The sequence below is a fragment of the Pipistrellus kuhlii genome, unplaced genomic scaffold (genome assembly GCF_014108245.1).
Source record: "Pipistrellus kuhlii isolate mPipKuh1 unplaced genomic scaffold, mPipKuh1.p scaffold_m20_p_1, whole genome shotgun sequence".
Classification (NCBI taxonomy): Eukaryota; Metazoa; Chordata; class Mammalia; order Chiroptera; family Vespertilionidae; genus Pipistrellus; species Pipistrellus kuhlii.
Window position 1 is genome coordinate 109,163,578 of NW_023425404.1, and position 12,990 is coordinate 109,176,567.

The window sequence follows — 12,990 nt, forward strand, 5'->3', positions numbered from 1 at the left end:
TTTGTGCACTTGAGGGGGGAATTCTTCAGCCTGGCCTGCATCCGGGAGCCGTGAGGGGCACCCTGGTGGTCAGCGTGCATCATAGTGACTGGTCATTCCACCATTCCTTCATTTGTCTCTTAGCCTTTTATTATATAGGATACACTGTAGATGAGCCCCCCCCCCCCAACCATAAGAAATGCAAAAAATTCACTATTAATTCTCGAATTGCCCCACTTAAAATCAAATTGCCCTCCCCCCCTCCTCCCTCCCTCCGTGGGGCGTGTGCTGCACCTTGGGAACCACTGGGCTTGACACTTTTCCTCTCTGAGCTTCATTTCTGAACGCATACACACATACCACGGGAATTGTAATCTCTTCTCCACCTACCTCAATGGGTTGTCATGAGGAGGTTCTGAGCTAATAAACCTAGAAATGTTTCAAGTAAGTGATCTCTAAACAGGAAGAGATTGTTATTTTTAAGCTCACAAGTACCCTCTCAGGTAGCAGGTGCTGGTTAGGGGAGGAGGCCATGATTGTTTCCTGGGCTGTAGCTATGGAAGCTTTGCAGAGAGTTCCAAGGCCTTGGAGGGGGGACGCTGGCCAGCAGCCCTGTCACAGTGGTTGTTTCTGGAGGTGCTGGCAGGGGGCAGGGCATTAGGGGGAATGCAAGGAGGTGGTGTGGCCAAAGGGGAGGTAACTGTCAAACCTTCCCGCCTGGCGCCATTCTTTAAATTGTACATGGCTGTTTAGCAGCTCTACCTGCTCAGGGTGGGGCTCCAATCTCCTGGAGTGGGGTGGGGACTGGGCCAGGAGGGTAAGTTTAGCATTGCCCCCAGCGAGGTTCAGTGCGCTTCTGCTGCTATCAGGGGGAAGGGTCTGACCCTGGGGGCCACTCAGGCCTGCCTCCACCCGGGTCTGGAGTTGCAGGGAGGAGAGGTGTTCTCAGCCCAGTGGAGGTGGCCCAGCAGCAGTGGGCTGTGAGTCCGGGTGCCTCTGGGTGCTGATGGGTGGTCCCGGCATACTATTGTTGTGGGCGCCCCTGATGGGGAAGAGACTGGGAGTTGGAGGTGCAAGTTGCAGCTACCCTGGAGGCTGGATCTTCTCCCCATCTCATCAGCTTCCCCATTTTCCCAGGGGTGTGGGGCTGGGGTCGGATGTCCATGCAGGGGATTGGAAGAGCTCCCCATGCCTGCTTCCTCCTCTTTGCAGTCTGGGCTCCTGTCAGGGGCTCTCCTCAGACCCCTGGGAACTTGGCCCTGGCCGCCCGCCCCCTGCTGTGTGTGCAGCCTCCTGCTGGTCTGTCAATATGCAAATTTCTCATTACTAGGACACCATAACAGACAATTAGCATATTACCTCTTTATATGTATAGATTTTATAGATTAGAATACAGAAATACCTAAAAGTTAGGTAACCTGCTCTAGTTAAATAACCACAAAACAGCAGAGACAAACTTTAAACAGGCAAGTCATCTACAAGTCCATAATCCAACTGCTACTCTATATTGTTTCCCAAATTAAAAAAAAAAAATCCTGCTTTCATTCTACCAAAACTATATCATTGCTCTTTTTAAAATGTTTAATCACATTTATTGATAAAGTCTGTGGAATCTTAAACAACACTGTATGGAGCATCTATCTATCTATCTATCTATCTATCTATCTATCTATCTATATATATATATTAACGGAATATGCTAACTAGCCAGGTGTCAGGACCGCTCAGGAGGAGCTGCGTGCACAGATTGGCAGGAGGGGACTGCATGCCACCCCCAGTCCCAGCGGTCATAGGGAGACTGGGACAGCCTGGAGCGGAGACACAACACACAGGAGCGCCTGCCCCCACCCCAGCAGACACAAAGCTTCAGCCAGGGACTTTTTCCCAGCGGCTCTTGCGGAGCTCGCCCCCACCCCAGCGGACAGGACACAATGCAGTGGCCGGCGCTATGTATGTCAGGCGCGGGTCCCAGCCCCCTGTGGGAGCCTCCTTGTGCAATTTTAATCATGCCCTGGGCCTCTAGTTGTGATGTAATTGATGATTTGATCATTAGGACAGGATAGGCAACTGAGGTTGTGTCTAAAGGATAGTAGGTAAACAAGTTAATGTAATAGTAGTTATCTGATTTTTTATTCACAGGACATTCCAGCATGTATTTAAAAATGTTTAGATATATCCAGATGATAAAGCACCTTTTTCAGTTTTATAGGGTGCAATTTACCTTATAAAAAAGTTGTAGTCATTATTATTTTTCCAGTTTTACCTCCTTTTAATCACTTCCAAGCTCTTAATAAATCTTATAAATTGTTTTTCTTAGCACATTTGATCTGAAGAGAAACAATTTATCCCTTTTATGTAAATTTATATAGGAATTTACATATAAATTGTATTTTATTTTTTATTTATTTTTATAATGGGAGACAACTATTCTAATCCACTCATCTTAAGAGGAAAGCACTTAGCTTTTCCCACAGTAGTATAGAAGCATAACATGTCTTCAACAACAAAATTATAATAATTTCTTTCAAGAAAAATAATTATATATATATATTTGGTCAAAGGTGTTTGGGTGTTTGATCTCAATAAATATTTTGTGTAAAATCACTGAGGTAATTGTATTTCTTGTTAATTAATTTCTAATTGTTCTAAATTTACATTAGAATACAGGAGTATTTCTGATGTTAACACACAAATCTGTATTTGGCCTGCAGAGAAACTCTGAACTAGTTTCACTTAAAAATTTGACACTAAACAATAAACTTTTTATGTTCTATGAAAAACTATGTTCATTATTATTCTAAGCAGTGGTCACGTCAAAAACTGAAGCTAGCCTTTCTGAAAGCTATACTGACTCCTGTTATTTTTATCACTTCTAATTCTATTGCAGGCCACATAAGTGGGAGCTCACTACCAAACAATGGTACACATGAGAATTGTGTTCATCACATACAGTAATCAAAGGCAAATAAAAATAATGTGAGTTCCAAAGATGTGGCCAATAAAAAAACCTCGTGGTATTGACATTTGATATCTTGGGGTGGACAGAGCTGAGGAATGGCAAGAACTGAGCAAAGCAGAGTGAAGGATGTGCTTTGGTACAGTCTGTGCTTGGATTGGCCTGTTGCTCCACGTGTGATGAGGCTCCAAGAAACGCACAGGGCTTGTTGATCTGGGAGCTGCAGAGGCAGCAGTGGTGGATTGGTGCCTCCGGCCAGGGCTCAGGCCACCTATCCCACAATCAACACAGGAGGCATCGGTGTTGGTGATGCCACTCACACATTCTTACAAATCTAAACAACCCCCAAGTGTTTTGGGTCAGTTTCATTATGCAGCATTCTTATAGTCAAGTGTTGTATTTAGTGCTTGCTCCAAGTTTTGCATATGATGGACAGCTTAACTGAAACTGATTTTCTTCCCTTCCCTTCCCTTCCCTTCCCTTCCCTTCCCTTCCCTTCCCTTCCCTTATCCCTTCCCTTCCATTTCCTTTCCTTCCTCTCTCTCTTGCTCCCTCCTTCCTCCCTTCCTTAGATTATCTTTCGGGCAAAACGCAGTGTCAGTTACATGGGAGATGTAGCAGTGGATGACATTACCTTTCAAGATTGCTCACCCCTCCTCAGCCCAGACAGGAAGTGCACTGCTCAAGAGTTCATGTGTGCTAACAAGCACTGCATTGCACAGGACAAGCTATGTGATTTTGTGAATGATTGCACTGATAATTCAGATGAGACTAACTTCATTTGCAGTAAGTAAAAGTGTTCTGTTTTCAAACTTTTGCCTTTATCTCCCACAATGTTACTCAATTCCATGCATTAATTGCTGAACATACAAATATGTATATAGCTCAGCAGTTAGGGTCAATCAGAAATAATATGTGCACCCCCATGTTCTTAACAGCAAAATTTACAACAGCTAAGATTTGGAAACAGCCCAAGAGCCCATCAGTAGCTGAGTGGATAAAAAAAAGCTGTGGTGCATTTATACCATGAAATACTATGCAGCATTAAAAAAGAAGAATCTCTTATCCTTTGAGACAGCAGGGAGGGACTTGGAGAGCATTATGCTAAATGAAATAACCCAGTCAGAGAAAACCAGGTATCATGTGATCTCAGTTCTATATGGAATCTAATGAACAAAGTAAACTGTTAAACAAAATAGACCCAGAGACATAGAAGCATAATCAGTCTGAGGAATCTCAGATGAAGGTTGGGGTGGGTGGACTGGCAGGAAGAGATCAACCAAAGAACAGATAATAGTGTGGTGAAGCCTGGGTGTCTGTGTCCTGGATAGGGTCAATAGTGGAAAATAGGGGGACATCTGTAATGCTTCAACAATAAAGATAAATTTAAAAAAATAATTTTACTTTTTTTTCTCTCTCAATACCTAATTTAGAACCAGAATTCTTTCAAAACTAGATGACAGATTAGTATGTGTGTGTGTGATGGATTTGTAGATAAATTAGAAAACACAGAAGGGAAGCAAGTATTTTTCATGTAAAAGAAAGTTTTGAAACACACACACACACACACACACACACACACACACAAACAAAAAAACAAAAAAACCAACACGAACAAACAACAACAACAACAACACAGTAAAACATCCATCAAAACTTATTCATGCAGAGTTATCCAGCCTCTATGCTTGGATGCAGGTTAAAGAGTTGTCATTCCTTCATGTAAATTATGAGATGTGGTCAGTTGTTTAAAAACCAAAAGTGAATACATAAAAAGATATCACATAAAAAAGGCAAAGTGGTCTCCCAAAGGAGATACATATCAACTATGTAATATTGTTTTAGGAGATTGATTTATAATAAACAACACCTATTAAAATACCCTTAGCTCAATGGGCCATATGTGCGCATTCGGGTAAATCTGTAAAATTGTATGATGTAGCCCAGTTGTTGCATCATTTCATTGCAAATGAGGTGAATACAAATTGTCAAAAAGAAGTTTGACAAAGTATTTCACTCTACCAGCAATAATTTCTGAGCTAGAATATTACAGTTTGCTCCTTTTTCATCTCTTGAAACCAAATCTGGCATGTTAAGAATAACTTCAGTATAAAAAGAGCTCACAGTTATATAAACCTTTAATCTTCAAAGCTCTTTTTTCTACTAATCATCACAGCAACCCTGAGGTGTGGGGACATCTTTTATTAGTGCATTCCACAGAAGTCATGAACATCAGTGCTTAAGATTTTGTCAAAGCTCATCATACTGGTATCAACAAAATTGATCCTAGAACTCATGCACTTTAATTTATGAAACCACTATTTTTCCCATGCTACCATACTACTTCTGTGTAACACTGAATCTTAAAAGTTACAGATTACAAATTCTATTTATATAATATAATTGTTCCTTCAGTTGTGGATTCTTTCTTATAATATCCATTATTATCATATATGAACTGAGCAAAACAATGTTTGGCAAATCTCAAATTCTGTATTAATGTTAATCTCTACATCATGAATGTTTTCTGAAGTATTTATAGGTATTTTCTGAATCTAATATTTTAAAATTCTTCATTGCCATTTTCTTGTGAATATCACACAAATGTATTAGGTAATCAGTGAAACAGAACAGATATTAAACTTTTTTGGGTCATGTTGCCAGTATATCTATTTTTCAAGATGTAATTTAATGCAATTTTTTGAGTACTTAAATTATCAAGTAATTTCTGACTAAATTTTTCTTGAACTCTTTGTATTTAGGTTCTAACATTGTGGAAATTTATAGGAATCCTCTGTATTAGGGAAAGGCTACTGGTTTTCTAAGATGGTCAAGAATGTATTGAAATTTGCTGTTTTGTAGTTGTTTTGTATGGAAAATAAAGGCAAACGTAATCTTAAGCCTTTGGAGGGAAGGTTGTGCTAGAAGTGTTTTTTGGTGAAATGATCGCCAAATCACTTAAAGTTTGAGTGGGCCTACTTAACATCAGCAATATTAAAGCAAGAAAGCTGACTTAGTTCTAGATGTTACATAGAAAGAAGAAAACTTTTTCAGCTTCTTCAAATAAATAAACTAACAAAAAATATGCAAGAACTCTAAAAGTAACCCATATTTTTATATTGGTTCTCATTACATGACAATGAGTTCTTTTTACATGGCATTGCTTATTTATATTATGTATTTAACATTTTAAACTATTCATTCTAGTGGTCTTAAGTGTTACTTAAGAGTTAATTATAAATGGCAAGATTCACTATTTGACTTATGAGTGCTGTTATTTATCCCCTGTCTATACTATAAATATCGGAGCTCTAATTAGGTCCAGAAGAATAGCAAGAAAAAAATTTAAATCACTATAGGAACTGTTTTCAGAAGTTTGGCTGACAACTAACCAAGCATTTAGGTTTAAGTTTCACAGTCTTTGAATTTTTGGTTTCTCGTTTGTTTGTTTTCTTGAGAATTCTAAGTGGTCACTAAACATGAATCACAATTCTAAGAAAATTGCTAAAATATCATTAGGTAGAAAAATGCCACATAGGAATAACAGAAGTAGTTTAAAAACTCAACTATTTTTAAAGCTCTAGACTACCTCTAGTAAATAAGAAAATAATCCTTTGTAAACAAAAAGCAACTGCTGCTTTAATTTTCATATATTAATGTAGATTATGAAAGCAAAATCTAGAAAAATTAAAATATTATTTATTACTGTATAATATAAATACCATGTCTAAAATATATGATGTAGCCACAAAAGAAAGTGATTCCTATATCTGAAAAATCTAAAATCTAATTTGTGCATATCTGTGCAATGATATAGAGGTTTCCTTGGAAAATAACCATATTTTTGTGTGTTTTTTGTATGTTTTAATAAGCATATTTATTTTTGATACACAATTAAGAGTATCTCAGGCATACTGAAAATAATTTAATTCACTGTGACTAGTGAGGATACTGGATATTTGATCAGAATAATTGATAAGTAATATGAATCTAATGGGCAAATGAAATACTGCAGTACCAATTGTAAATTATTTATTGTTTTTAAGCACACATGGAACATTTACTAAATATATATATATATATATATATATATATATATTATTAAGCATTGAGAAAATTTAAATAATTTCAGTGGGTTAAAGTAATAGATTATCTCTTTTGAATTACTAGAAATCAATTATGAGACAAGTGCTAGAAAATTGCTATAGGGAAGAAAAAAGAGACAGTTAATAATAAACTCATGCCCCCCTAAAAATTACTATAAAATTAGAATATGTTTTAATAATAATGCATAAAATCCTCTGGGATTTAGGTAAGTGAATACTTAGTGAAAAATGTGTAGACTAAATTTTTATATTAGAAGCTATATAATACTGCAAGTTGATGGAATAGAACACAAATCTAAGATTGGATTTGCAGAGACTGATAAAATTTTCAAAACCCTGTCAAGAATGATCAAGAGAAATGAAGAAGACAGACATATAAAAGTAACTTAACATATTTATTGAGAAGTTATGTGTCAAGCAGTGTTTGTGTAGTATGTATCAATAAGTAAACGGGCAGAAATCCCATTCCTCATATTCTTGTGTTAAACAGAAGATGTAATCTCTGTCTCTACACACACAAATATATATATACACATACTAGAGGCCTGGTGCATGAAATTTGTGCGCTTGGAGAGGGGGGTCCTAAGCCCACCTGCACCCTCTCACAGTCCAGGAGCCCTTGGGGGATGTCTGACTGCAGACATCCTTAACGCTGCTGCAGAGGCAGGAGAGGCTGTGAGCCCGGCTTCTGGCTGAGCAGTGCTCCCCCTGTGGGAGCACATTGACTACCAGGCGACAGATCCTGCATTGAGCATCTGCCCACTGCTGGTCAGTGCTCATCGTAATGACTGGTCGTCCCTCCATTTGGTTGATTTGCATTATTAGGTCTTTATTATATAGTATATACAGTATATATAGTGTGTATATATATGTATATATAATATATATATGTGTGTATATATGTGTATATATATAATTAAATTATAGTGTTTATTGAAAAGTGACAATTGATATGAGAAAATATTTATAAAGAAAATAAAAAATCATCCTGGGCACTGAAAATTACTGGTCTGGGCAGTTACCTAGTTCTTAGTCAATAATCATATAAAATCTAATCAAAAGAATTAATAAGATAAATAAAAATAAAATAAATCTAAGCCAACATTCTGTAATTAACACTTGAATATCTGACATTGTCCTTCATTTATTTATTTGGTAAACATGGAGAACCTCCAGTATAAGAAGCCCTGGAGCAAAAACAAAGAAAAAACAGATCTTATCTGAATAATTGTGGAACTCCTTGTCTAGTAAATGTGATAGCTACATAAACATTCACATTACATATGAGAGTTAGATAAGTGCAAAGCATTTCTGGAAGGTGAAGGACAAAATTTTGTCATTTGTGAATATTAACCCTAGCATGGGCTTTCATAAAAGCAGCACCTCCCCTTGAAAACAGCTAGTGTTTTTTTTCAGGTACATGTTTGTTAGCCCTGGTCTGTGAGTAACTGCTGTTGTCTTTCGGATCTTATTGATATATTAGAAAGTGGGTCAGGCATCATCATGCTAATAAACCGGGCTTTCTTGGAAGGACCAGCTGGGCGAAGCTTTATGAATCCATTATTGCAACCTCTAGTTTCACTGTCTTTCCAAAGTTACCACTCAGTGTTTCAGGCGATATGTGTTAGGATATTGTTTTCAAAATTATGAAATCAGGTAGTCATCAAGGAAGACAAATTCATGCATGAGGGGCTTTTCTGGATCAATTTCTGTATTATGAATTTTCAAAAAGTTGATATTATTAATAGGTTTTTTTCCAAATTACTCACCCCCTAATCCTTTTTTTCCCTATAAAAACAAATACATACACTTTTTTTACAGAACAATAGTTATTTTAATCAGTTTGGAATAATGGATTCATAGGTAGTTTATATAGGAGAAATTCGGTGTAACCTTTAAAGGTTACATCTTACATAACTATAGTATATCAAAATCAGGACACTAACTTTGGTTTAATATGCATGTATACATAGTTTTGTGGGATGTTGTTACATATGTAAATTTGTGTAATCATCACTACTATTAAGATATTCCATCTCTACAAAGATCTCCCTTAATCTGCTCTTGGAGAATTACACTTATTTCTACCATCCCTACCTAACCTCGGGAAATCATTACTTCATTCTCCATTTCTATAGTTTGCTACCCTGAGAAAGTTATGTAAGTGCACCCAAGTAGTATGTCTGAGACTGTTATTGTTTTTTTATTCATCATAATTCTCTTGTGATCTATCCAAGTTGTTTGTGTACAAATTATTGGTTCTTTTTATCGCTGACTGATATTCGATGCTTTGGATATAACCTACCATAGTATTATTTTGCAGAGTGGCTGTGTCATGTTACATTGCCACTGACAGTGAGTGATGGAGTTTCTCCACATCCTTATAAGCATTTGATATTGTAACTATTTTATTTTTATTTTTGTTGTTCTTATATGGGTAGTAGCCTCATCATGGTCTTAATTTGCATTTCCCTAATACCTAGTGAAGATGAACATCTCCTGTCTTTCTTTGTCATCTGTATCCTCTATGATGAAATGTTTCTTTATGCCTTTTGCCTGTTTTCTAATCAGATTTTTTTAACTGTTGAGTTTGGAGGTTTTTATATATTATAGATATAAATTATTTTACAGCTATATGAGTGGCAAATATTTACTCCTAGGCTTCGGAGTGTGTTTTCATTCTTCTAACAGGGAAAGAACAAATATTTTTTAAAAATATTTTGATACTAGAGGCCAGGTGCACAAAATTTGTTCACAGGGCCGGGGGGGGGGGGGGGCGGGGCACGGGTGTCCCTCAGCCCAGCCTGCACTCTCTCTAATCTTGGGACCCCTTGAGGGAATGTCCAACTGCTCATTTAGGCCCGATACTGGTGAGATTGGGCCTAAACGGGCAGTCAGACATCCCTTTCACAATACAGGACTACTGGCTCTCAACTGCTCTCCTGCCTGTCTTCCTGATTTCCCCTAACTGTTTCTGCCTGCCAGCCTGATCACCCCCAAACCATTCCCATGCCAGCCTGGTTGATGTCTAACTGCTCCTCTGCCAGCCTGTTTGCCCCCAACTTCCCTCCTCTGCCAGCCTGGTCACTCCTAACTGCCCTTCCCTGTAAGGTTGATCGCCTACAACTGCCCTCTCTTGCAGGCCTGGTTCCTCCCAACTGCCCTCCCCTGCTGGCCATCTTGTGGTAGCCATCTTGTGTTCACATGGGGGCAGGATTTTTAATCACATGGGGGCAGCCATCTTGTGTGTTGGAGTGATGGTCAATCTGCATATTACTCTTTTATTGGATAGGATAGAGGCCTGTGCATTGGGTGGGGGCCAGCTGGTTTGCCCTGAAGGGTGTCCCAGATCAGGGTGGGGGTTCCCTTGGAGCGTGGGGTGGCCTGGGCAAGGGGCTTGTGGTGGTTTGTAGGCTGGCCATGCCCTCTGGCAATCCAAGCAGAGGCCCTGGTATCTGGAATTTATTTACCTTCTACAATTAACTTTGTAGCCTGGAGCAGAGCCAAGCCCCTAGCTCGCTCTGTGGCTGCCTCCATTTCTGTTTGGATTGGTTTGCCTTTTATAATTGAAACTTTGTAGCCTTGAGTGGAGACCTAGGCTGGTAAGGGCAGGTGGAAAGCTTGGCTTTCTCCATTGCTGGGACAACCCTAACCTGTTCTCTCCAGCTCCATGGCTGCAGCCATTTTTCTTGGGATTTATCTTTTATAATTGAAACTTTGTATTCTTGAGTAGAGGCCTAGGCCAGCCAGGGTGTGTGGAAATCTTGGCTTCCTCTATTGCCTGGGAAACCCAAGCCTCCCTCCTGCTCTCTGTGGCTGCAGTAATTTTGGTTGGAGTTAATTTGCATATTTGCTCTGATTGGCTATTGGCATGGTTTGTAGGTATAGCAGAGTGATGGTTAATTTGCATATTACTCTTTTATTAGGTAGGAGTTCTTACAACTTGTACTCTTCATGATAATAAAAACTTAAATATTGGAAACAGGTACCATCAATTCTGCACATCTTTTTACATTCCCCATTCTCATGTTAGTAAGTGTGATATCAGAAATAATATTCTTGAATCCTTTAATAGCATTTAATATGCATGGTTTTAGATCTCCATTATCTAATCTTTCTCTCATTGAATGTTTTCAGTTATCAAAATTTCCTTAAACATGGGAATTAAATGTTTAAAAAATACTACAGTACTCTAATTATGATTAGACCATCACAATATTCAGTGTCATTTTTCTTTTATGCCTATTATAACAGAGTCATATATCCTATGAATTTTAGTAGTTTAGCTAATTAAATATTTTGTTGATCATGACTAAAAAAAATGAATAGGGGTTTTTTAAAATAAATAATAGGAAAAGAAGATTCCAGATGGTAGGTGAGGGGTTGTATCATACTCTTAACAACTAGTTCTGCTACTTACTGTGTAATACTGAGCAAAGTTTTTAATTCTGAACTTCTGCTTTCTCCCCAACCAAAAATAAGAATAATAACTATTATGTAGAGGTGTGAGATTTAAATAAAATAACATATAAAGTGAAAGCTCTGGATCTGACACACATTTGTTTAATACACAGTATCCTTCTTTCCAGTCAATTTTCCATGTTCCTAAAGGTGCTCTTATTTATAGCATATGCTCAATACATTTATATTGAATGAATAAATGAATTAGAGTGGTGAGATCTTAAATTTAGGAATTTGATGGTAGGATTTTAAAAGTTCTTTGCTCTCATTCATATGTGGAATCTAAAGAACAAAACAAACTGATGAACAAAATAGATCAGAGACATAGAAATATGGAACAGACTGTTGAATCTGAGTGGGAAGCCTGGGGGTGGTTGGATGGATAGGAAGAGATTAACCAAAGAATTTATGTGCATATATGCATAACCCATGGACACAGACAACAGTGTGGTGAAGGCCTGGGTGAGAAGTGGGTGCAGGCTAGAAGGGGCCAATGGGGGGAGAAGGGGCCATCTGTTAAATTTTCAATAATAAAGATAAATTTAAAATGATCTATTTTTAAAATGAAACAGTCACTTCATGCTCATAAAGCTAATGATCAATGGGAAAATTGTAGCATTTAGAAAGGTATAAACTGGTTTGATGGATGATACAGCTGTAGACAAAGGTGGTCATTTCCTTACTAATGATACAATTGTCTGGCACTGGCATTAATTACCCCATGAAATGCCAGGAATTGGCATCTGCACAGAAGACGGCTGTTTTCTCACCTGGCACCTGTGGGAAATAATAAAATATTAAATTATAAGATGTACTCTCTCACCACAGTGATTTGAAATAAAAAGAACTTACACTTGCTTGTATTTTCCCAGTGATGTTAGAGTTAAACTTTCTGGGGAAAGATATATTTCAACTTTCGTAGGTATGGAAATAGAAAAATATGATTTATAATTCGTAGCAGCATATATATGATTTTTGAGGCTAAATGAAACCTGTTTTTTAGCAGCACACACATCATTCTTCATACAGATGTCCTTTCTAGATGCTGGTCTGAATGTTAACTTAGCTCTTGTGGGTTGCTGAATTTTCTAGCACAAGGGCAACTGAATTGTAATTGTAATTCAGTTGTAATTGTAATTCTTAACCAAGTCAACAGTGCAGATTCTAAACAAGACGCTGAGTTGAAATTTACTTCTCAGTCCTTTGAAATACTACTTAGGAGAATTTTAGTATTCTGAACTAAAAAAAAGCTCTACAAATTACAGGCTATTCTAAGAAAGGGTAAATTACCAAAATAAGTTTGAAACGTAATTTTAAAATGGGATTAGCAGTTGGATAGAAAACACCAGCCTGTTCATTTAGTGACAGAAATTATGACAGAAAGATTCTCTTAATCCTTGAAAGTACATCAGTGTTAGGTTGACTGTTAAATTTAACAATTTTTAAAGGCATATTAGTCCAGATGCTGTCTTACATTTATCAATGTTC

The 12,990-nt window shown here is 37.7% G+C and overlaps 1 protein-coding gene across 1 annotated transcript in view; it reads left to right on the forward strand.

Moving 5' to 3' along the window:
* MALRD1 (MAM and LDL receptor class A domain containing 1) overlaps positions 1-12,990 on the forward strand; it is a 578,615-nt gene that overhangs the window by 241,183 nt on the left and 324,442 nt on the right. The window contains exon 24 of the mRNA XM_036459535.2: positions 3,508-3,721. Within this exon, the coding sequence (XP_036315428.1) occupies positions 3,508-3,721 (214 nt within the window). The remainder of the gene's footprint in view (positions 1-3,507; positions 3,722-12,990) is intronic.